General features: G+C 41.6%; 2 protein-coding genes across 3 annotated transcripts in view; one reads left to right on the plus strand and one right to left on the minus strand.

Annotated features, from left to right (window-relative positions):
• The window catches only part of FTO (FTO alpha-ketoglutarate dependent dioxygenase), a 209695-nt gene extending 207691 nt beyond the window's left edge, over positions 1-2004 (minus strand). For both annotated transcript variants that reach the window (XM_072117657.1, XM_072117658.1), the window contains exon 1: positions 1802-2004. In XM_072117657.1, coding sequence (XP_071973758.1) covers positions 1802-1843 — 42 coding nt within the window. In that variant the 5' untranslated portion in view covers positions 1844-2004. The remainder of the gene's footprint in view (positions 1-1801) is intronic.
• The window catches only part of RPGRIP1L (RPGRIP1 like), a 91183-nt gene continuing 66928 nt past the window's right edge, over positions 1977-26231 (plus strand). The window contains exons 1-6 of the mRNA XM_072117656.1: positions 1977-2128; positions 5868-5941; positions 6745-6889; positions 11545-11843; positions 12783-12888; positions 14537-14680. Of these exons, the coding sequence (XP_071973757.1) occupies positions 5875-5941; positions 6745-6889; positions 11545-11843; positions 12783-12888; positions 14537-14680 (761 nt within the window). The 5' untranslated portion in view covers positions 1977-2128; positions 5868-5874. The remainder of the gene's footprint in view (positions 2129-5867; positions 5942-6744; positions 6890-11544; positions 11844-12782; positions 12889-14536; positions 14681-26231) is intronic.

Here is a 26231-nt window from a genome sequence, read left to right on the forward strand (position 1 = left end):
GTATATAATATTTCAAGGGGTCCCTGTGCATAATTTATTAGTGTGTGGGGCACACAGTATATAATAATTCAGGGGGTCCCTGTGCATAATTTATTAGTTTGAGCTGGGGCACAGTGTATAATTATTCAGGGGGGGCGTGCACATAATTTATTAGTGTGAGCTGGGGCACAGTGTATAATAATTCAGGGGCCCCTGTGCATAATTTATTAGTGTGATCTGGTGCACAGAATATAATAATTTAGGGGGTGCTCTGTGCATAATTTATTAGTGTGAGGAGGGGCACAGTATATAATAATTTAGGGGGCCCCTGTTCATAATTTATTAGTGTGAGGGGTACACATTATATAATTATTCAGGGGGCCCCTGAGCATAATTTATTAGTGTGATCTGGTGCACAGTATATAATAATTTAGGGGGCGCTATGTGCATAATTTATTAGTGTGAGGGGGGGCACAGTAAATAAATATTCAGGGGGTCCCTGTGCATAATTTATTAGTGTGAGGGGGGGCACAGTATAATAATAATTTAGGGGCCCCTGTGCATAATTTATTAATGTGAGGGTACACATTATATAATTATTCAGGGGGCCTCTGTGCATAATTATATTAGTGTGAGGAGGAGTTATGGGTAGCACAGTGGCTTAGTGGTTAGCATTACAGCCTTGCAGCACTGGGGACCTGGGTTCAAGTCCCAGGGTCAACATCTGCAGAGAGTTTGCATGGGTTTCCTCCAGGTCCTTCGGTTTCCTCCCACACTTCAAAACATACTGGTAGGTTGATTAGACTGTGAGCCCCATTGGGGACAGGGACTTATCAGGCAAGCTCTGTGCAGTGCTAAGTAATCTATGTGTGCTATATAAATAAAGGAATTATTATATAATTATTCTGGGGGCTCCCTATGCATTATTTGTGTGAGCTGGGGCACAGTATATAATTATTCAGGGGGCAAAGAACATAAATATTCAGGTGGCTCCTGTGCATAATTTATTAGGGTTAGGGGGCACAGTATATAATTATTCTGGGGCCATGTATATCATTCATTTTTATGGAACTATAAACAATGCTATTAGGGAATTATATAGTAAAATTCATTCACCGAAATGTATTTAAATTGAACATAGTATATTCATAGAATATATAAGTTACATAGTTTACAGTTGCAGTGTTGTTATTCAGGTGTCATTATAATGCAAGTAACTGTGCTATATTTAGGGGCATAGTGTGGAAATGTGCTGAACAGTCAACACTGGCAGAAGTTTTCATCCAGTTCTTGGAGAAGACATGTCACCTTTGAGTACCTAGATGCTGTGTTTATGAGTGTATATTTTATAGGAGTTTGTTTTTTTCTTAAGAGGGAAGGGGGCCCATTCAGAAATCTGCTATGGGGCCCAGACTCCCTTAGGAACACCTATAATTTCCATATTGATGGCATATCCATAGAAGTCATGGATATCAGATCAGTGGAGGTCGGCTACATATTGGACGTCCAGCCTGGAACAACTTATTGGGAGTCTTATTGTCCTAGGGTAAATCATCAATGAAGGTATCGGGTGCTCTTTATGAGCCTGGAGCAGGAGGACAGCCATCTTGTACTATACACAGCAGTAAGGGTGGCTTCCTGCAACATTTAGCCATTTCCCTGCCTAACCTTTTGCAGGTTCTACTCCCCCACAAGCCTTGATCCTCGGGCCATCTAGCTATGGGACATCTTGGTCCAGCATATTTATCTACATCAATACATCGGTGGCGCTGCATAAATGAGGGGTGCACTGCTAGCCGGAGCCCCACAATGCCGCACACACCTTGTCTTCCTTCTCTCTGTCTCCCGCGCTGCTGCGCTTCATCCTCCACTTATCTTCAAGCCCGCCTCCCACCTCCTGGCGCAGGGCATTGTGGGGCACGTAGTTTTCACGCGCATGGATTCTAGAGCGCCTCTACATGCAACGAACTACCACCCCGACATGCAGCGCGCCATACGCCTGCTCATTGGCAAACCTGCGGAGGTTTCCGAGCGGAAGTGGCGTTCGGAATCGTACGCTGGCTGTATAGCAACTGTTGCTGGGGAGCTGCAGGATGGACGCTGGGAGAACGGCCTGAGGGGAAGATCGTCCAGATCCCTGTATAGAAACGTAAGTATAACGTTTTGGAGAGAGCTCCTGTATAGGGCTGGATATCTGCATCCCCTCAGCCTCCCCATGCTGCAGTGGAAGGTCCATTATCAGTAACTATTATCCTACACCAGTCTTCTTCCCCGCTGCTTCTGTGCCACAAATCCCAGTATGTGATGAGTAAATGCTGGGGGTTATAGTACTGCAAAGACTGCGGGCCCAGAAATCACTGAGTGATCACCCCTTGTCCCACCTCCTAGTGTTCCTCAATGTATAATACTCCAATACTGCACCTGCACTATTTAATATCCTCCTTACTGCCCCACACGCCATGTAATGTTCTCCTTACTGCCCCCCATGCTATGTAACGTCCTCCTTACTGCCCTCACACTATTTAATGTCCTCCTTACTGCCCCCCACGCTATTTAATGTCCTCCTTACTGCCCCCCTACGCTATGTAACGTCCTCCTTACTGCCACCCACGCTATGTAACGTCCTCCTTACTGCCACCCACGCTATGTAACGTCCTCCTTACTGCCACCCACGCTATGTAACGTCCTCCTTACTGCCACCCACGCTATGTAACGTCCTCCTTACTGCCACCCACGCTATGTAACGTCCTCCTTAATGCCACCCACACGCCATGTAAAGTCCTCCGTACTGCCACCCACACGCCATGTAACGTCCTCCTTACTGCCCTCACACTATTTAATGTCCTCCTTACTGCCCCCCACTCTATTTAATGTCCTCCTTACTCCCCCCACGCTATTTAATGTCCTCCTTACTGCCCCCACGCTATTTAATGTCCTCCTTACTGCCCCCCCACGCTATTTAATGTCCTCCTTACTGCCCCCCCACGCTATGTAATGTCCTCCTTACTGCCACCCACGCCATGTAACGTCCTCCTTACTGCCACCCACACGCCATGTAACGTCCTCCTTGCTGCCACCCACACGCCATGTAACGTCCTCCTTGCTGCCACCCACACGCCATGTAACGTCCTCCTTGCTGCCACCCACACGCCATGTAACGTCCTCCTTGCTGCCACCCACACGCCATGTAACGTCCTCCTTACTGCCCCACACGCCATGTAACGTCCTCCTTACTGCCCCACACGCCATGTAACGTCCTCCTTACTGCCCCACACGCCATGTAACGTCCTCCTTACTGCCCCACACGCCATATAACGTCCTCCTTACTGCCCCACACGCCATGTAACGTCCTCCTTACTGCCCCACACGCCATGTAACGTCCTCCTTACTGCCCCACACGCCATGTAACGTCCTCCTTACTGCCCCACACGCCATGTAACGTCCTCCTTACTGCCCCACACGCCATGTAACGTCCTCCTTACTGCCCCACACGCCATGTAACTTCCTCCTTACTGCCACTCACACTGTGTAACGTCCTCCTTACTGCCACTCACACTATATAATCTCCCCCTTACTCTATCCCACACTATATAATGTCTCCCTTACTCTATCCCACACTGTATAATGTCTCCCACACCATATAATGTCCCTCTTACTGCCTCCCACGCTATATAATGTCACAATTACTTCCCCCTCGCTATAAAATGACCCCCTAAGTCTCCCGCGCTATAAAATGACCCCCTAAGTCACCCGTGCTATAAAATGACCCCCTAAGTCTCCCGCGCTATAAAATGACCCCCTAAGTCACCCGCGCTATAAAATGACCCCCTACTTCTCCAACACTATATAAGGCCCCACTTACTGTCCCCCGCACTATATAATACTCCCTTTACTGACCCCCACACACTATTTAATGCGTTCCTTACATGCCCCCCACATTATTTAATAGGGTATTTTTATAATGAGAAGTCCCCTATATGTGCCAAAATGGAGGGCCACCCTCCCAGTACCTCAAAATCATTTTGGTGCATTGTGATGTCTTATTCACCTCAGTGGATAGAAACTTTTCTGCATATATTTTATAAATCAAACTGCTCAGTGATGATTACATAAAACTGTATGTAGGAGGAGGAGAGAGTAACAGCAGCTAGATCTCCACCCACCGGCTATGAGAGGACTAGAGATTACATCATGATCAACTGAAGTATTCTCTAGGAAGGCTAATTTTTTTATATTTTTATTAGGAATTCTTCTTTCATCTTCTTCCTTGTCTTCCTGGCCATCCACCACATCTCACTCACTGGAGGAACATACGATGCCTCCATGCACGCTACTGCTAGCAGTCCCCGGCTGCGTTCACCAACTTTCCTTATGTCTGGGAGCTCTGATACACTGCTCACTGCAGGGGAAAGAAGAAGCTTAAAAAAATGCACAGAGCAGCTGCTTTAATCAATGAAGTATATTATAAAGTTTACTTTTATCACCTACACTATTAATTTTTGCAATAGAAAATAAATTGCTGCAAAGGCTTAGTTGTACTTTAATACAGGGCTGTGGAAAGCCAAATCTCTCACTCCTCAATTTTGTACATAAAGTGCAGCACACAATCATCTCAGCTTAAATGGGGTTCACAAGTTCTCACTGTTCCCAGATTGTCTCCACTCTGGGTCCTGACTCCTGACAGTGGTTGGGGTCAGAACGCAAAGCAAAGCACCCACATGAGAGGACCCAGGAGTAGTAAGTACTTGTCAGCGGTACTGTGCTGCTCCTGGGTCCTCTCCTGCTCCAGGTCCTGATGTGGCCACACACAACCAGTGTGGGAGGAGAGAAGAAGCTGCTGTTGTTGGTGCATCTAGGGTGCTGGTTACTGATGCAGCCCCTTAAAGGAAACCTACCATCGAGGATCTACCTAATAAGGTAGGAGCAAGTCTTTTTATTTCAAAATCTTGAGTGGCTGATATATTGATAAAAAGTTTATCTTGTATATGTGCAAATTACATGAAGAGACTACTGGGGCGTGGAGTAGCTGTGCCTTGGTACTCCACACCCCAGTAGTCTCTTTATAGCCCTACCCTTCAGCCGAGAAGCCAATGTGTCTGTGCATATGCAGTAGCCCCAACTTTGGAGCCGAGGCCGTGCCAGCCTTGAGCATGCGCAGACCCTTTGGCTTTGTGGATGTGCTTCACGGTGCAGTAGCCTCTTCATGTAATTTGCATATATAGAAGATAAATGTTTTATCAAGACATCAGACATTCAAGATTTTGAAATAAGAAGTAAAGGACTTGTTCCTAGTAAAGGAACCTGCCATCAGATCTTCTTTATTAGGTAGATTCGTGATGGTAGGTTTCCTTTAAAGTTCAGCAGTCTGGCAATACGGCCCTTGCACCAATAAATGTAAGTCACCTCTGGCCTAAATCTTTAGATCATAGATAAAACAGACATTTAAAAGAAATTTAGACATTTTTATAATTTATTATTATTTGTGGAGTCCAGTTTATCACGCCTCCACCAAAATTGTCACCAACTCAGATTCCATAGATCTGCTTTAAAAAGTCATGTGCAACAGTTCTCCAAGATTTATATTTTTAATTTAGATACTAGGGGGGAAAAACAGATACCAAGAATTTAGCCAGACTTTTCACAAGCCACTTTCTGGACCTGGCTGTTTTCAATGTTGCTGACGTCCAGCTGATGGACTCTCTGGTATCAACTAGTCTCCAGGGTCCTGCTTCAGAAAAGGATCCTTTTATGTACTTTATTACAGTCACAGCAGAGAGGCCAATCTGCCCCTTGTGCACTGCTATATACACTTCCTCCAGATGGCGTTATAACTGTGTATGGTGATGTATTGTATTCATCTCTGTGCTCTCCATTTCTTAATCTACCAGCTTCATAATGGCCACCCCAGCAGATGAAACCGCAGCAGATCTACCTGTGAGGGATTTTGGTCCAATCATTTCAGGTATTGGAGTGAACCAATTTTTTTCTTTATTTTTTCTTTTTTTCTTTTTTTTTTTAAATATATACATTTTAAAATATTTTAAAGGGACTTCGGCCCCTTTCACACTGCACGTGTGTGGAGACTATATTTCGGTCTGATATATATCGCTATAGATGGCTATGGTGCCTGGCAGCGGTATGGTAACACACATATATACTGTTTCATGCACTGGGAAAAGAACATGCTCTATCTTTCCCTGTACGTACTGCCGTGCATCGCTGCTCACCCCTCCTGGTCTCTAGCCCGCTGCCATGAACTCATCCAGGCTACAGACGGGCAAACACACAGCACTGTGAAAGAAGCCAAAAATATATCCACCCAGCAAAGTTACAAATGATGTGTGCCCCAACTTGTTTTATTTCTGCTGCAAGAACAAATTATAGGGCATTTCCATTTCTTCTTTCCCATGATGTTTGATGTTGATTGCTTCCTGAATCGGGATTTGCAGGATGTGAATTATTGGTGACCCATCTACTTTAGGTTATAAATACAGCTGATCAGTTGAACCTGCTATCTACCTATCCAAAGTATATGTCATTAATATTAGTATCCCTGAAAGCTCCTATGGAGAAGGAAGGGGGAGCAGCGCTCTCTGCTACGCGCAGCTGTATGCTCACCCAGGCGAGCATACGTTTGTGTGAATGTACCCTTAGTATGTGGTCGTTCCTGCAATGGGACAAATGTTATTCATTATTGTAACTTTAGCATAACATAATCTTAGCATACATCGTTACTCTTAGTACTTGTTGTTTTATACCTTTCAGAAGCCATTTCCCCCCAGAGCGCAAAGGCAAGACAAGCCGTGGCACGTATTTCCAGGCAGGAACTGGAAGATAGATATTTACGTCTTCACGATAAAAACTTGTTGCTCAAACAACATGCAAACAAACAAGAGGATAAAATAAAGAGGTTTGGATACTGATTTATTTTCCAGAATCATATATTATGTTCTAAGCAGAAAGCACAGTATAACATAATATTTCATCCAGCCTTTAGTCATCTTTTGGTGATATTGATAAGTGTCTGATAAGGATCTTTATAGATCATCGGTGACAATTGAAGCAGCTATTTTCTGACTTGCGTATCTGATATATATCTTGGAAGATCATTGGATAAACGGAACAGACACATGTTCAGATAATACAGGTTTCCAATGCAGAACATGTTGCCAGTTTTCTGCTCATGATGGTAGATTTCTATATTGTTCTTTCATATTCTCACAGTTCAGATTTGTTAGATGCTCTTTACAATTTGGTGTTCCTTTGGCTATATCTTTCCAACATTAACTATTACACTGCACATGTTAACTAGACTCATTCAACCCTTTAATGACAGAGGGCCATTGTACATGAACATTCAGTTTTGTTATGCTCTTCTTTAAATGGTGATATAGTTACAACAGCTTTTCATATTGTAACCATTTTTCTTGACCTTCACTCTAACTTGCATGCTTTTCGTTTATAGAAGCATCAGACAAATGACTAAAATGTGAAGTCTTTTTTTTTTAATTTTTCCTTATAAATTTTATTTTATTTTTTATTTTATTTTAAAAAGCATTAAAATTTCATAAACCAACCTATGTTAAAAATATGTATAAAGTGAATCCATCACCTATTTTCTGGATCAGTTGCCGAGCATGCATGTAATTCTACAAACTGTAAGCTCTGACTCCCTGCAACTACTTCTCCAATTTGCATTTAGCTGACACGCTGAATAGGGGCAAATTTGAAACTACTTTAACTTCCGAACTGTGGCAGATTAAAACTGTTCTGGTGTCATATTTAAGAGAATATTCCCTCTAATATCATTCCAGGATTGTGTTTGTAGAATCGGAATATCCACTGTTAAAATTACAGACGGAAAGGGTAGCTGTATATAAATATTGCACTTCCGATTGAAAAGTTAACAGTTGCTATCTCTGGTTCTGTGACCCATAGAAACCACTGGTTCAGCGATGGCGAACCTTTTAGAGATGAAGTGCCCAAACTACAACCAAACGCCACATATTTTTCACAAAGTGCCAAAATGCCAATTTAAAATGGCTTATTGCTCCCTGCTCTGTTACGGGTTTCAAACGTATTGGCGTCCTGAGGACACCAATACAGTAGAAAGGAGGAGGAGGAGATATTGCGATTATCATTGTAGCTTCCCTTTAAGGTCCACTTAACAGCACGAATCAAAGGCCCGGAGAAGGGTCCCCAATGATAATCCGGCTCTGTCCACACCGCTCCTCTTGCACTTAAAGTCACTTTAAAACAGCGCTGAACGTGGCTGCCTGTGGGCTGCCTGTGACTGCAGGAGGTAGTCTTGAGTCCTGAATGGCTGGGTAATGGCCTGGGTGCCCACAGAGAGGGCTCCGAGTGCCACCTCTGGCACCCGTGCCATAGGTTCGCCACCACTGCCCTAGTTTATTGTAGGTTAATTCTCCATGGTTTGAAGTGTTCCCCTGCCATGATTCTGCATATGTACAATGAGGACATATGGCAGTCATAAGGGGGGTAAAGGCGGCACAATGAAGCAAACAAATAAAGTTTAAGAAATATGCATACAGTCTTTGCCAGCATTTTACTTGCATGGCATGAGATCCAATGTGGCCAGCCAGAAGCCTTTTTGCTTTAGCTGTGGTAACATAATCAATAGGTTTACAACTACATCTGTGTGAACACCCTCCTCCCCTAACAATTACATTAGCATAAGTTGAAAGCCTATATTTCAGGATCAAGATTGTAATAACCGTAGCCAGAAGCAGACCAAAATTTTGGTTAAAGATCAGTTTTTTCGGTCTGCAAAATAATGGTCTATCCTTAGAACCAGCCACCAATATCGGATCAGGAGTCAGACGCTCAGCACCCCCACAATCAACTGCTTAAAGGGGCCACAGCAATATTGAACTGCCACTTATTGGCTATTATGGCTCCTGTGGCCCCCTAGAACTTCCGGGCATTCACTGGCCTGAAAGCTGTAAGTACCTGAGCGAAACCAAGGCAGTCTTTTTTTTTCTTACCCCAGGCCCATTGAAAATCCTTTTACCCCATTTTGTATGGAGAACATGTATACTAAGTTACACAGTTACATGCATAATAACTTGATTATATTTTTGTACTCTATGCCAAGCTGCGCTAACATTCTAAAAACAAGTATCGGAATAGCCCCCATCCCAGGAAAGAGTTAATACATTTTTATCATTACCCTAAAAATAAAGCCATTGGAAAATACAACTCTCACCGTAATGAAAAAGCTCTCATCTGCCTTCTGGAAGTTGAGAATGGAAAAAATGAAAAAAGAAGTGCTCTGTCCTGAAGGTCAAAATAGGCCATGTCCTTAAAAAGGGCTGTCAACATTTAGGAAGTTTTAGAAACATAGCTTCCGGGATATAAAAATAATAACTCCCACATACTCGCCTTCTCTGGTGCTCCTGTGCAGCTGCCGCGCCTCCAGTTATCACTGATAATGTCATGTCATAGCCATGCTGTTAGTTACCACCTCCTGTTATCTTGTCCCGCACAATATGTTAGTACATCACTCGCATATGTAAAATACCCCAGTGCTTTTTGTTGTAGGAGAGGCCGTGCTGCATTTTTTTAGTCTAAGACCACATGAAATCTGTTCCTCATTTTTCTATAATCTCCATTTACACTTCACACAAAAGGTGGAAATACCCCCAAATCCTTCTAACACTCCTGTTTATGAGCAAGTTCTTTGCGGTCCACAAACTATTCTGAAATAATAGACCCAGCCCTTTGTGTCCATATAACCGAGCTCTGTCCTGTAACACGCAGCTTGTCATGCAAGGCTAGGCATGTAGTAACAATGAAATGACTGCTACATATGGACTAAATATGGTGGAGTTTTTTTTCCTCTATTTTACCACATTTAAATGATAAGCCTTAGGAAACTGTTATTTGTCAGTGCTATAAAGCAGATTGCTACCCAGTGGTTTCAATTATCTTCAAAGGGGCCTTTCACAGGCAGTAATAGTTCTATCAAAATCTGCAAAGTATTATTTCACTCTGTACTGGAGGCTTCAACCATATACTCTCAGTTTGCTGACTTTCACATTCCTTTTCATCTTTGTGTTAATTGGAGAAAAGGAGTGGTACTAGTTACATATGCCGACTGCAGCACTTCTCAATATAGCCGCAAAATGTCAACTGCTTACCCATACCCGACAAGCTATTGGAAAGCAAATAAACCACAATCCTGTCAAGAGGTAGGGGAATCCAGTGCTAGAAGTGTCAGGAGCATGCTGCACTTATAACATGGGCCTAATTCTAAAAATATGGGAAAAAATGACATGAGGAATAGGGTATAAAGTTGCCTGCTGCTACTGATGATGATGAATATGGTCAGGCTCAGAATGGCCAACCGATTAATAGATGAATCCACCAGTGAGCCAATGAAAAGCGTTTACTGGTGGGCCCTGGGTACTCCAGTCTGACACTAAATATGGTGCCACTAATCCTAAAGGTTTGGAATTCTCCCAAAATGCAGATTGCAACCACACTCAATAAGATTATATGCCATATTGCACTCTTATGTTGTATAAGATCCATTGAGGTATTGATATTTACATGGGCTATTCCCACTTTGATAATCTATACATGAAACTTTGAAAAACCTTTTGACCACAATGAGAATAATGTAGAATTTTGACAGTTGAGGTAGAACTATAGAGACTTACTTTTGTCTACAAATCTAGTCTTAGTTGTCTTATGTGGTTGACTAGCTCTGTAAAAGCCTTGGCATTTGGGCTACAAAGTAGTTCATGTCATCACAGAAACAAATGCTGCCACAAAGGCCCTACTTCTGGACTTATTAACTAAAACCAACTTTTTTCTCTCTAACCTGGCATACAGCCAGATTCTGTAAGCAAAGTCCAGTAGCTCCTCCCCATTTGTCATGCCTCTTTCTACCATTCAGAACTGTATGTCCTGTGACCAGGGCGATGTAATAGAAAAACCTACCCTATATACGTATTCGATCACATTAAATCAGAGCATGGCTCCATGGACTTCTACACCTCTCCATCCTCCATGGCATAGTGTGACTTCATGTGATCAGATATATACATGGGGTACATTGACAGGGTACATATTTTTAACGTATTTTAGTTTATGCAATTTTACAAATTATTTTAAACAACAAATATTGAAATTGGAATGTACTATGTGGCAATCTTTTTGAACATTGCCTGTATTGTATTTTCTAAAATAATAACAACTATAAGTTTTATTGAAACCATTTACAGTATAAAAAAAAAAAAGGGCAAAAAAGCATAATTTTTTTTGCACATTTTTACTAATTTGCTAATTCTATAAACAAAACACCTGTTACTAATAAAACTATTCTATCAAGTCTCACATTTCATGAAAAAAGCAAAGTAAAAATTGTTAATACCGGTATGTAAAGCTGTTACCAAAGATATAGTCATTTAAAGAATAGCAAAACAGAACTGTAAAATTTGACCTGCACATTCAGGTATCAATGACCCCCGGTCACAAAGGGGAAATTGGGGAATTATAACAATAAGATAAAAAATTGAGATATCTCCTTGTTTCTATTAGAATGGCCACCAAGCTTGTAAGACTAGTCCAAGACAAAAAGAAAGCGGAGCAAGGGGCTGGAGTCCTGAGAAGATCTGGGAAAGATGTGGAGCTGGAAGAGATGATTGAGCAGCTGCAAGAGAGAGTCCGGGAGGTTGAGAAGCAGAATGAAACTTTACAGAACCGACTGATAGCCACCAAACTACAGCTACAGACACAGGGACACCGCCACACTCCTTACAATTACATCCAGTCCCGAATAAACTCTGGCCTGAAGAAGGTCAATGAGAGTGCTCTAATGCAAGAAAATATCCGCAAAGGTATAAGCTATGGGCCAGTCTGTCTCTGTCACAGAATTCTCTTGCAATTTGCACCAAATGTAATGTTTTTAGACTAGTATGACAAATGGGGTGTGGCTTTACACCAAAAATAATGCTAATTACCAGTTGTTTTTTTTTTGTCAGATTTATCATCCAGCATCAGACGCCGTAATAAACCTAGTGCAGCATAAGACAGTCAGGTCCAACTCTGCAGTGTCTCACCTTATGACACTTTTCATAAATCTACCCCCCATATTGGTTTTATGTGTGTGGATTCTAGGCAGTGGTTTGCCAGTATCTTAAAACAAATACATTACACCTCATCTACCGTTAACAACAAAAATCTGTCCTTATTTTCACAAAAAAATGTGATGAGTCCTACCACACTTATCAAGTGTTTTAGACAGATTTCATACAAATGTATGACCAATAACGGTATGACTTCAATTATCCAACATTTTTGCCAGTGTAACACAATTTTGTTTTTCTTTCATGAATAAGTCAACAAGGGATCAAAATTACCTTAGACAGTCTAGAACTTGGCCAGTTTCCTATCCTGCAATAGGAAATCTTATAAATCTGCTATGTATAATAATAATATTACAATACTATAAAGGAGGGCCCTGAAGGTAAGAATTTCATGGATAAAGTCATGCAAAAATTTTGCATAGTTTTAAACAAAATCATTCATAGTATTGCATATTGATGCCTGTAAAAGACCTACAAAAGAACTAAAGTTACTATGTTTTTTTTGGACTATTGGACACTTTTTCTGTGCTCTAAATCTTGTGGGTAGCCAAATAATCCAAATACTTAGAGTTCAGTGTGTCTATTATGGTAAAACCCCTTTAAGGCACATAAAAATATTACTAGTCTTATTTCATATGCTGTAGAAAAATGCTGATATTGATAAGTACCTGATGTTTCTTCTTTGTCTAGGAATGCGTTTACAGAATTCAGAAGCCACCCCTAGATCTACCCAAGCACCACTCCCAAGATATGGGCATAATTTGCTTGAAGAAGCCAGAGCCGAGATACGAAATCTGTATGTCCTTTCAGAATATTATGGGTATTTAACAAAGGCAGTAGAAGAATTGGGGTGTTGTTGCTGTCTGCATCTACCAATGTCACATTTTATTATTTCATTTATGTTCCATCACTGATACTTCCCTGATTCTTGAACATGTTTTTTTCCTCTATTACTTTTTTCCCTACTATAGGCACCTTACTTTTGGCAACTGATTTGGTAATGAATGTATAAGCTGACTACTTGTTGGCCTTAGTGGAGCATAAACCTGTTATACAGCAGTGTTGCTTAGTGTCAGAGCTTAGGTTCTTGTCTCATTGACAGTGGAGACAACTCGGTGTCAATTTATTCATTCGAAACCATATCAAGTGCCAAAACTAATAGCGCCCATTGTGGGACAGCGGAGTGGATTCACTATATAGGCTGCCAGTATATTAGATCCATGTGCAGGATTTGTTGCTCTGTATATAGAACAATATTCCAGCCCCTGTGAGATAAATCCAGATAGCGCAGAAGCAAATTGGATGAAAGAAAACAAATGTTCAGGGTGGAAATCGATTCCCTCTAAGCATTCTGGGTCTTTATATCCAAGTCATTTATTTAATTTTTTATCATCATTTTACAAGAGCGGTAACTTTGTAACCATTTTTTTTCAGTTCAGGTAGAGTAAATAAAATGATTGATGTGTTCTCTGGGTCAGGTCAATTACACCAAAACCAAAGTTATATACTCTATAAAGTGTATATGAGTGTGTGTGCATATATTTACCATATACTTCTTTTGCATAATAATAAACTTAAAAATAATTGTCAACAGAAAAATTAAAATGTTATGGGTGTTTAAAGAATAGCATAATGGCTCATTGAGGGATGAGCTGTATACACAGGTATTGGTGTTCACCACATGGATTGAATACACTAAATGTATTGGCTTGTATGTTGTATGTATGTTTTTTCGTTCTAAATTATTTCATTTTTTTTCTAAATTAATTTTCTAAATGTATTTTATTTTAACTCTATAGCAAGCTGAAAGTCTTGATCCTTTAATAGCTAGCATAATACAATGCATTTATGTAAGTTTGGCATATACAGGCAGTAGAGGATAGGATCTGTATGTTTGTTCTTAAGTTGAATTTGTATGTAAGTCGGAACTGTGTATATTATAATTGTAACCTTAGCCAATTTTTTTTGGTCTCTGTGACAATTGGATTTTAAAAATGTTGGGTTGTCATAAGAACCAGGATTAACAATAAAGCTTAATATCAGACACCCTTGATAAGTTTTACAGGTGTTTATTGTAGCCTAAGGCTAAAGTACAGTAAATTGCCAACATCCAGAGGTCCGTTTGTAACTAGGGGTCGTCTGGAAGTAGGGTTTTCTTAAGTAGGGAACCGCCTGTATGGCTTAATAGAGGTTGACCACTTTACTTCAATTTTTTCTTGAAATTTAATTTGAAACTAAAGCCCCCAAAAAAGTATTTGACCTCATCAGCCAGACATACATTCTCATAAAATAGCAGGAGAATGAGGGTCATGTGATTCTAAACTGCATGTGCGTGTTCTACCTTATTTCAGTTATGGTGCCATCAGTCTCATACTGATGACCAATACTGAGTTGTGTTTTATTTCATATGCTTGACACTCAAGCTTGTCCTATTGTTTTTACAGTGAAAATTTAGTGGAGTCACAGAGGAGTCGAATAGAGGAACTTGAGCACTCATCGGAGATTCTCAGAGATGAACTGCTCAAGAAGGAGAAGGAATATGAAGATACTTTTCTACAACTTCGAGAGCAGCAAGCCAGTGACCAAAGGTGTGAATCACTTTTATATTTTATCATAGGGGAACCTAGAACGGGCAACCCATAGAGTGTGGAAAGTTAGTTATACATTGTCTCTCACTACATTTATGTCTAGAAGACTTTAGGAAATAGTAGAGTATCCATACAGAAGCGGAATTAGGAGAGGTTTGTATGTGTAGCCACCTAGCAGATAACTGCAGTTGGGTACCAGCGATCCCTTTTTTTGTGATGTTATGTGGATCCTAATGGAGCAACCTATCTGGACCAACATTTACAACCCGGCTAACTTGATATGCCATAAACATCCCGGCTCTAGAGCTCAAGAATCTCAACATTCCTTTTTGGCTCAACATCTGCTGAGATAATGTTCTGGTAGCCTTCACACCAAATACTGAACAGTTATTTGATGTAGAGGAGCCCAGCTTTATGAATATCCACTTGGCTTCACTTCACAGTCTATTTACAACCTAATTAACTGATCCGTTAGGACATGATGGGGGTCTAATGAAGACCCTTTGGACTGGCCAAAGGAAGGATCTGATGGGCTTCCTGTCCACAGTATATAAGGCTCGAAAAAGACGAAAGTCCGTCAAGTCCAACCTTTAAGAATTTAGCAAATGTTTATTCCCCTTAACCCCGAAGTCATCCAGGCCTCTCTTGAATATGTACAAAGTAGCTGCCATAACAACCTCCTGCGGCAGAAAGTTCCTTAGTCTCACTGCTTACAGTGGGAAGAGCATATACATATTCCAGGTTGGGATAAGGAAAACATTGCCCATGGCCATCCAGGCAGAATGGCACCTTATGAATTGTCTATCCAGGACTTTCATCCATGTGAGAGACTACACCATCTTGGACAGCCAGAGAGATGATGATAAAGAGGAGTAAGACTTCTTTTGCCACTGCCAAAGAAAGACCACGCTGAATGCAAAAGCTAGTGTATTTGACTTTAAATTTATATTACTGTAAGGGACATATCGGACATTCGGTCAGGTTTAAAGAGGACCTGTCAAATGTAAAAACTGCACTAGGAGCTGCTTATCAAAGTGAGCAGCTCCTAGTGCTAAAACAGACGCAGCAGTGTTACACTGCTAGCGTTATCGGAAACCTTCGATAACGCTAGCAAACACTGCCACGCTGTACAATAGAAAACACTGGACTGTGCTGTAAGTGGGTGGGCGTATTCATGAGTGGGCGGGATTAGGGGTGGTGACTGCTGCATGGAGCTCGGCAGTCACCGTCGGCCTATGGAGTGCGGGGCGGTCTGGGGGAGAGGCAGTGCCTCAGACCACCCCCTCATGAATACGCCCAACCTCTTACAGTGTCTTCAGGCATTTTCGATTTGACAGCACGGCAGTGTTTGCTTATTTTAGTAAGCTGCTCCTAGTGCAGTTTTTATTGGTGACATGTCGTCTTTAAAAGAATGCTTGCTTTTTTTCCTGGGACAGACTTACGGAATACGTAATCATCATTACAGTGAGGCTTCTCCCAGCGGCATTCTGCTGGACTTTCTTTTTGAAGAACCTGGGGACTTTCACATTGAGCAGGAAGAAGGGGTCCAGAACCCATATCCCCTGTTTTGTGTGGGAGTCTTTAAAGCTTTAGGCCTTGCCTTCCCCCGTCTTCCTGCTACCCTTCCCACATCACTCTGCACATGGCTGCTTTCGCCATTACTGTTATTACCAAATTTTTTGTTGTTGTATCTCATGTCTGAAGAGGTGTGCTAGTAATTCTTTATGCAATGCAGAGAGTGGGCTTACCTGTACGTTTTGCACTGGAAGGCAAGTTGCATCTTCGTATATTATGTGCTGCGTTATCATAGTATGGCATTGACAATGTAAGCTCAATTAAAAAAGCTATCAAATAATTGTATGTTCAAGTCTCCACGTGGGACTGAATAAAACTGTGGACAAAAAAATGGAAAAAAAAAGAAAAAGAAATTGTGAACACATAGGGAATTCCCACATCTATTGCAAACAGACCTATATGGGAAATACAATGGGGGTCATTTACTAAGGGCCCGATTCGCGTTTTCCCGTCATGTTACCCAAATATTTCCGATTTGCGCCGATTTCCCCCCAATTGCCCCGGGATTTTGGCTCACACGATCGGATTTTGGCGCATCGGCCCTTGGATGCACTCGACGGAAATCAGGGGGCGCGGCCAAACGAAAACCCGCCGCATTAAAAAAAATTTAAAAATTGTCGCTCGGCACGTGTTTACCTTCACTCAGCCCGGCTCGGTGTACTCCAATGCTTTCCGATGCTTTTCAGCGTCGGAGGAACTACCTTAATGAATCCCGGCCGGACCCTAATCCACCGCAGAGAACGCGCCGCTGGATGGCGAATGGGCTGGGTAAGTAAATGTGCCCCAATATGTAGCCCCAACAGTAAAAGATAAAAGAAAAACTTATTGCTTCCATAATTGCACTGACATGGAAAATAAAGTTCTCATGTTATTTATTGCATGATAAATTAAAATACATTTAAAAAAATATGAATAGTTTTTTTTTTTTACACAATTCATTAAATTTTCCTCAAATGGTCCCATTAAAACATTCAGTTCAACTCACAAAAAATAATGTCCTGATATAGCTATGACCAGTGGAAATGCGCAGCGCTCGGCAATTTCCATCGGCTCCATTATTGAGATGTATGGAGCAGAATGGTCATGCGCGGCCGTCCATTACTCTCCCAGAGCGAAGAGGGGTCCGACTGAGGTAACTGGGACCCCATCGGACCCCTCGTTTTAGTGATCTGTGTGGGTCTCATCGCTGAGACCCCCACGATAAGCAAGTTAGGCCTAATCCTATGGATAGGGCCTAACTTTGATTTGTGGGAAAACCGCTTTAAGGACCTAGGGCACATGGATTTATCAAATCCTAACAATAAAACTTAATAGCAACCTCTATAACAATGTAAATGCAACTAGTGGTCTAGGACCCCACATATGGGAGCATGACCTACATGAGGCTTCCTAGTGTAAATAATTGTTGGACTAATACAATAACAATAAAATAATGTAGGATAAAATTTCCAGACACTATGTCGTCCAGCGTTCACCAGAAAAGAACATACCGACATACTGAAAATGAACAGAAGAATCTATAAGCAGACCAGTATTACCAATAAATATAAACTCCATTCATTGATGATCTTTGCTGCCATATTGTTATAATACCGTGCAAAGGATTATCGCTAATGATACTTCTGTATAAGGCCCAAATAATACCACTATACCATGAACATTACCATTACATAATGACTGAATGCAAACCTAAACACACAGACCAGTATGCAAAACCATGTAGTGGTAGATACCAGTCCTGCACAGAGGCTGCAGTGGAATCCAGTGACTTACAGATGCCGTCCCAAATGTTGTCTCTTCCCTTCGATCTCATCTTCCAGGGGATCTTCATCCAGCCATGACACATATCTACAGGTTTAGAAAACAGACATGGTTGGCATCATCCTATATAATCCTCACAACTGACCACACTGTGTCCCTACATATATCATATACAGACGGTCCCCTACTTAAGGACACCCGACTTACAGACAACCCATAGTTACAGACAGACCCCTCTGACCTCTGGTGAAGCTCTCTGAATGCTTGACTATAGTCCCAGACTGCAATGATCAGCTGTAAGGTGTTTGTAATGAAGCTTTATTGATAATCATATGTCCCATTACAGCAAAAAATGTTTAAACTCCAAATGTCACTGGGGCCAAAATTTTTTTGTCTGGATCTACAATTAAAAAATATACAGTTTCGACTTACATACAAATTCAACTTAAGAACAAACCTTCAGACCCTATCTTGTACGTAACCTGGGGACTGCCTGTATACCCCTCACATCACAACTGACTACACTGTACTCCCTTCATACATCATGTATACCCTTCACACCACAACTGACCACACTGTACTCCCTTCATATATACCCCTCACACCACAACTGACCACACTGTACTCCCTTCATATATACCCCTCACACCACAACTGACCACACTTGTACTCTCCACACATATCATATATACTCCTCACATCACAACTGACTACACTGTGCCCCCACATATATCATATATACCTCTCACACCACAACTGACCACACTGTACTCACCCCACATATCATATATACTCCTCACATCACAACTGACTACACTGTACTCCCTTCATACATCATGTATACCCCTTACACCACAACTGACCACACTGTACTCTCCACACATATCATATATACTCCTCACATCACAACTGACTACACTGTACTCCCTTCATACATCATGTATACCCCTTACACCACAACTGACCACACTGTACTCTCCACACATATCATATATACTCCTCACATCACAACTGACCACACAATATTCCCTTCATACATCATATGTACCCCTCACACCACAACTGACCACACTGTGCCCCCCGCATAAATCATACATACCCCTCATACCATAACTGACCAAACGGTATTCCCTTCATATGTTATATATACCCCTCACGCCACAACTGGACACACTGTGCACCCCACATATATCATATATACCCCTCGCATACCAACTGACCACACTGTACTCCCTACATATACCCCTCACACCACAACTGAGCACTCTGTACCCTCACATATATCATATATACCTCTCACATCACAACTGACCACACTGTACTCCCTTCATACATCATATATAGCCTTTACACAACAACTAATCACACTGTACTGTCCACACATATCATATATAATCCTCACATCACAACTGACCACACATTATTCCTTTCATATATCACGTATACCCCTCGTACCACATCTGGACACACTGTACTACCTTCATATATCATATATAATCCATGCACCACAACTGACCTGTGCCCCCCACATATCATATATACCCTCACATTACAACTGACCACACTGTATTCCCTTCATATATCATATATACCCCTCACACCGCAACTGACCACAGTGTACCCCGACAAACATTATCTATAGCACAGGGGGTCAGTACACAGTGATGTCACAGCACAGGGGGTCAATACACAGTGATGTCACAGCACAGGGGGTCAATACACAGTGATGTCACAGCACAGGGGGTCAATACACAGTGATGTCACAGCACAGGGGGTCAATACACAGAGATCTCACAGCACAGGGGGGTCAATACACAGCGATCTCACTGCACAGGAGGGTTAATACATAACGATCTCACAGCACAGGGGGGGTCAATACACAGTGATGTCACAGCACGGGGGGGTCGGTACACAGTGATATCACAGCACGGGCGGTTAATATATACTCTGATGTTGAGCTGTTTCCACTTGCTGGCCTTCTGACTGCAAATTTCCACATGTCAGCTCCTCACTCATCCAGTGAAGGTGAGGGGCAGAGTGACAAGTGAGGTGACATACCTAGCACTGATTGGCTGAGCTGACTGCCAGCCAAAACGTAGGTACTGGTTACTGGTACTAGGTGCTAGTTATTTAGATGAGAGGAGGGGTAGGTCAGTCTCCATGGAGCAGCAGACTGGCTTGTATAGAGTATAGGGAAAAAAGTGGGCAACGCGCAATCATTGGCACTATTAGTGCTCCAAGCCGGGGCTCCCTCACTAAATAATGTAGATTGCAGGGCTCGGTGCTGGTACTCCAATAGCGCAAATGATAATCTGGCGCTGGTTGACTCTTTCCATTTTTCTAAATGACCAACGTGGGATTGCAGCTCCGCAGGATGAATACAAGACTTATGGAGTGTATTTTTTGGAGCTTCTATCTTGAATTTCTATTTGGAAACAGCAGATTCAGTTCATATGTGAACATGTCTTTAAAAATCTAATCAGTTCAACGAATTGTGAAACGCAGATTAATAGGAGGCAATTTAATAAACCACTCAAGAATATGGCAATGATGTTAGAGAGTGTATCCCCCACAGTGGATAACTGAAGGGATATTACAGTATTGATCACCTATTCCATCAATATTTATTTTGATCATATACATTTTTATTGAGTAACCAACAATAATATTTAACAACATAATCAATAAGCATACCATTACTTCCAACCTCCTCCCCTCCCCTCCCCTGCTTGTGGGTAAAATGAACAGGTGTCCACGAAAGGCAAGTGTCCATAGTACGCAGTTTGTGTTTATCTGGTTGGGCTTATGAAGTGCAGGAAGAGGCCATCCGGAACACATTTAGGCTTTTCAAGGGTCTCATACTGCACAGTAGATCAAATAGCAATATTCATAGGTGGAGAAGAAGTAATTTGGTTTAGCATTAAATAATAATGTCAGAGAATCACAGATCTATACCAGCGCTGCATGACATATTCTAATAGGTATAATGGTGCGGTTAACTTATAATGCCTTGAAGTATTCTCTCTCTAGTGAGAGTCAGAGGAGCTGGACCTGGGGTATCAAGCCATGAGCCCCATATGGGGATTAATGAATTTACCCAGTCGTAGTAAGAGATTGGCCCTGGAAACTAATTCTGAGACTTGTGGGGGTTCAGGATCTTTCCAATGGACGGCAATAAGTTTCTTGGCTATATGGAGCAAACGCAGTACTGCTAATCTATGATTCTCCGACAGCTGCCATTCAAAACCATAGCCTAGAATACAAACAAGGGGATTGCGTGTAATCACAGTAGGATAGGTCTCATCAATCTGTCTGTAGTTATAAGTCCAGCACTCCTCCTTGGTTATAGTATTCTATAATTGCCTACCTGAATGTAGAGAAACTTTTTCCTGCCCATCTAAACCCTTCTCTGTACTAAATTGGGCCAAATATTGACACCATGACCTAGAGACATTTACAACCATGTGACCTCAAAAGCTTCAACGGATAAGTGTAATACACACAATAAGTTCCAATTTTACACTTTCCTTGTCTCTGTCCTCTCTATGCTGACGGTTTCTCTAGTGATACCTGCTGCTCATTAATGGTGATAATAAGGATCATATTTAGGAAAGTACTGTATAATACTTTTCGGACAGACCAAAACAATTCCCATAATTCCCAACAATTCCCCAAAGCACATTTTTGCACTCTGTCACCAAAAAAAACGTAATATTATATACTGAATTAGTATTTGGCCATCTTCAAATGGTTATAAAACAGGTGCTTTTAGCATCCATAGATCAGATGCACGACCTGGACATCCTGCAGTTCATCAGAACCCGAGTTATTGCCTCTAAACTCATGAAGCACAGGGGATCCAGGTGTATCTGTAATGCCACAGTAATAAAGCACATGTATTATGCCCATTGAAAGCAATCAGGTTACCGCATTATATTTAGAGTTTTACAGATATAGGATTACAGTTTGTATAGGGGACGTAAAATTATACACTCATGTAATCCCCACTGCAGTGTGCAATAATAGTTTGACATTTATTTTAATGCATTCTGTGATTAAAGAAATTTGGAGATTTTATTTTGTTTGTATTTGGGGTTCATAATGGTGGTGTTTTTTATCGACTATATATACAATTGGGGCAGATTTATCAAGTGTCTGAAAGTCAGAATATTTCTAGTGGCCCATGGCAACCAATTGCAGCTCAGCTTTCATTTTACCAGTGCTCATGAATATTTCAAAGGAGAGCTGTGATTGGTTGCCATGGGCAACTAGAAATATTCTGACTTTCAGACAGCTTGATAAATCTGCCCCATTGTGTCAATCAAGTGTTTTGAAATACAATTTTGAACATATGACAGGTACCTGTTTTCATAAATGATTTTCTATTTTTGTTTTTAATTTGTGAATTTCGGAAACAGAGGGACAGTGGGGCAGATTTACTTACCCGGTCCATTCGCGATCCAGGGGCGCGTTCGGGTTTTCCGGCGATTCACTAAGGCAGTTCCTCCGACGTCCACCAGGTGTCGCTTCTGCGCTGAGGTCCGCCGGAGTTCACGATCCTATTCCTGGTAAAGGTAAGTGCGCGTCCAGCGACACTTATTTTTTTTTAAATGCAGTGGTTTTTCCGAATACGTCGGGTTTTCGTTTGGCCCCGATTTCCGTTGCGTGCATGCCAGCGCCGATGCGCCACAATCCGATCGCGTGCGCCAAAAACCTGGGGCAATTCAGGGAAAAATCGGCGCAAATTGGAAATATTCGGGTAACACGTCGGGAAACCGCAAATCAGACCCTTAGTAAATGCCTCCCAGTATGTCCAAAACCCTCCTGCCAGTGACTCTAAAATGCCCTAAGCATTACAGGAGAAAATCTACCATCAAAATCCATCATAATAAACCAGGGGCACTTACTCGTAGATCAAGACACTGTGACTGTGGTAACCTTCTTATTTTTGTTAACCTTGGCCTCCTTCCTTCTTAAATCAACTTTTAGAATTATTCTAATGAACCTGTGGAGCTCTGGGGTGTTATCAGTGCCCCTCAGTGCTTTGGCTTCACAGGCTGTTACACTGTCTCCACTCCTTCCTGCCCCCATTCTACCTGATATGATTTCCCTGAAACAGAGCATCTTTCAGCACACAGCAGGAGGAGGGAAGTGCTCCTTGCACAGCATAACGGCCTGTAAATCTACAGCATGGAAGGACCTCTGGTCCCCTCCCAGAGCCCTCCTTTCGCTTTAGCATCATTTTAAAAGTTGATTTTAGAAGGAAGGAGAACATGGATAACAAATAAAGATCCAGGCACTGTGACTATGGTAATCTTCTTATAAGTGCCCCTGGCTTGATTTTGACTATAGATTTCCTTTAAAGGGGTTGTCCGAGACTTTCTAAAAAAATACAGAGGTGGCCGGGAGGGGGCTGCTTGAAAAAAAATAAACACTTTACAAACCTCCCGGCGCCCTATGGGTGTCCCGCGCCCTATGGGTGTCCCGCGCCCTATGGGTGTCCCGCGCCCCATGTAAACAAACATGGCAGCGGAAGCAGCGCTGCATTCAGCTTCTCCCCGGACTGTTCACCCATCCGTCCCGCATATACAATGCTGTGAATAGGGACGTGTCCGTATGGCCGGCCAGAAGCTGATTGATGACCAAGCCTTTTAAGGTCAGACACCCAGCACCCTCATCGATCAGCTATAAGGAGACTAAAGCATTCTGTTAGCTTCGTGGTCGCTTCGCTGCTCACCAAGCACAACTCCAGTTATTGTATAATGGCTGTGCTTGGTATTGCAGATAATACACATGGACTTGAACCGGACTGGGCTACTAGTTAGCCTTGTGACCAGTGTATGAAATACTGAAGCATGGCTGCTACTAGAGCCTCTGCTGGGCCCTGGAAAACCTTGTTCATGGACATTATGCTCAGGACATTTTCAGATCCTCTCCTATGGTCACCTTATCTTCTTCAAAGATGGTCTGGATTTCCCCATATTGTGATCTAATGTTTTAAGGTGTATTGGCAGAGGACAGAAGTTTTAGATGAGTTTCTTGCCTGAAATCTAACACACATGAAACAAAAAAAATCTATAGTTTCATTTTGTAGGGCAGTTCAAAGTGGAAACTAAAATTCTTTATTGTTGGAAGAAAAAAAAAACATTTTTGATCACTGTGTCCCACGTGCTTAGAATGTATAATTGGCCAGTAAGATTTGGCAACAACATGCCAGTTAGCTCTCCAGGCTTTGATGTTGGACCAAGTTTCTTTTCTTTTTTTTTATTCTTCATGTTTTGTGACCCCTTACAGGAACACTGTGCTGTGTTTCTTGCATGTGTTCTACATAATGCATCATTAGTAAAGAATCCGGAGTTACAAGTAGCATGTGTATCTTTTCAGTCTTTGATCCAAAATTATTATTAAAATAGAAAGCTTATAAACATACTTTTTTTCTGAAAATGTAAAGAAGAAAAAAACTGCAAGAATAGGAAATAATAGGTGAGAGGAAAGTATATTAATTCATATGCTGTGCAAGTCATAAAAGCGCTTTAAACATATTTTATTGGTCGCTTGTAAAAACATTTATAGAATATTACCTTTTTAAGCTTGCCCAGTTCTCAACGGTTTCTATTTTTTTTGGTCCAGATGCTCATTGAGTGTACGTCTTCAAAAGGATTATTTGGACTAATAGGGTAAAAAAAGGAATTCCTAATCCGATTTATGAAAGTTAGGGGGAGAAGTTCAAACAATGTCTTAGGTAGGGAATGTGTCACGCACGTCATAAATTATAAGAATTACATAGGGACAAATCGGTTACTTCACACCACGTGTAACCCCCAGTGTCACACTGTCTATGTGCACTTCTAGCATGTAGTTATATTACCTCCCATGGCTATTCTACTCAAAATGCTGTAAAACTCAACCTGGATTTCAATAAAGAACAAAAGGGAATAAACATTTCAACATTTAGATAATTTTTCAAAGGGTTTTCTCCAAAATTGCAACCTCCAGGATAGGTTTTGGTGCCTGAACGGTTGGTGTCTGTTTACTGGGATCCATTGTGATCTAGAGAATTTCGGATCCTGTGCCCCCCTCCCATTCCATTTTAGTGAAGCAATGCTTAAGCATACACACCACTGTCCCATTCAAAGTCTCTGCCTTTACATCAGTGATCACATTTCAACCCATCAGGCAACTCCTACAACTATGACACATCAGTCATTTTTAAAATGTTAAGGTGCTCTGTGATGTTTTTTTCTTTTTAGCTGAAAGGATTTCTAGAGACTTACAGGTTGGCTAGAAAAGAAAGTTATAATTAGTAGCACAGAGCAAGAACAAGATGTCTGGCACTCCGGGCTGATAATTATGCACACAGCACATCTCGCTTTCCCTTGCTGGTAGAGGGAGGTGACGTCAAGCGAGAGGCGTGACTTCTTGATCCTGTAAAATCACCACTAAGACCAGTGTCTGGCTGGGCAGTCATGACTCTCAAGTGAATAGTACCCACTGAACTGCCATATGTACCATCTAGTCTATAGCCAGTGTATACCCAATTGATACTCATCAATATCAAATATATACTTTAACTATGCAGTGCACCTTTTGCCTTTGAGCTCTTTGTAGTTCAGAAGCTGGGTAGGCAGCTGGCACAAGTCAAGTTCATTATTTACCACCCTTGTAGTCAGATTGGCATCCCGGGTCACATAAGTCATAGGGGTAGGATTGTGGGGTTAGTCCTACTTGCATAGTGTAGCAGCCTGTAAATCTGCAGCAGAAACCCACAATCCTAGCAGAATTATAAAAGTTGATTGTAGAAGGAAGGAGGCCGTGGATAACTAATATAAGATGATTACTACAGTCATGGTGCCTGGATCTATGAGTAAGTGTCCCTGATTTATCACAATTGATTTTGATGGTAAAGGACAGAGCAGTATTACAATAAAACTTGAGGCAATTGTTGAGGTGAGAATTTTTTAGATTTTTAGCTCATTCTGGGCTTGTAATAGAAAAAAAAATTCTCAGCAGTAGATGTTGAATATTGATCAGAGCTTCTATCAAATAATAGATATATAAAAGGTTCTATAAAAAGCCAACTACAAAGTTGTGTATTCTTCTTCTATGCATTCTTCTCAAGCATTTACCATGCCAAGACTGATAGCGAGTGTGTCAGAAGGTACCGCCACTTTCCTGAAGATATATTTTCTAATATACTACATATTGAGCAATCTTT

This window comes from Engystomops pustulosus, chromosome 7, assembly GCF_040894005.1.
Source record: "Engystomops pustulosus chromosome 7, aEngPut4.maternal, whole genome shotgun sequence".
NCBI classification, from domain to species: domain Eukaryota; kingdom Metazoa; phylum Chordata; class Amphibia; order Anura; family Leptodactylidae; genus Engystomops; species Engystomops pustulosus.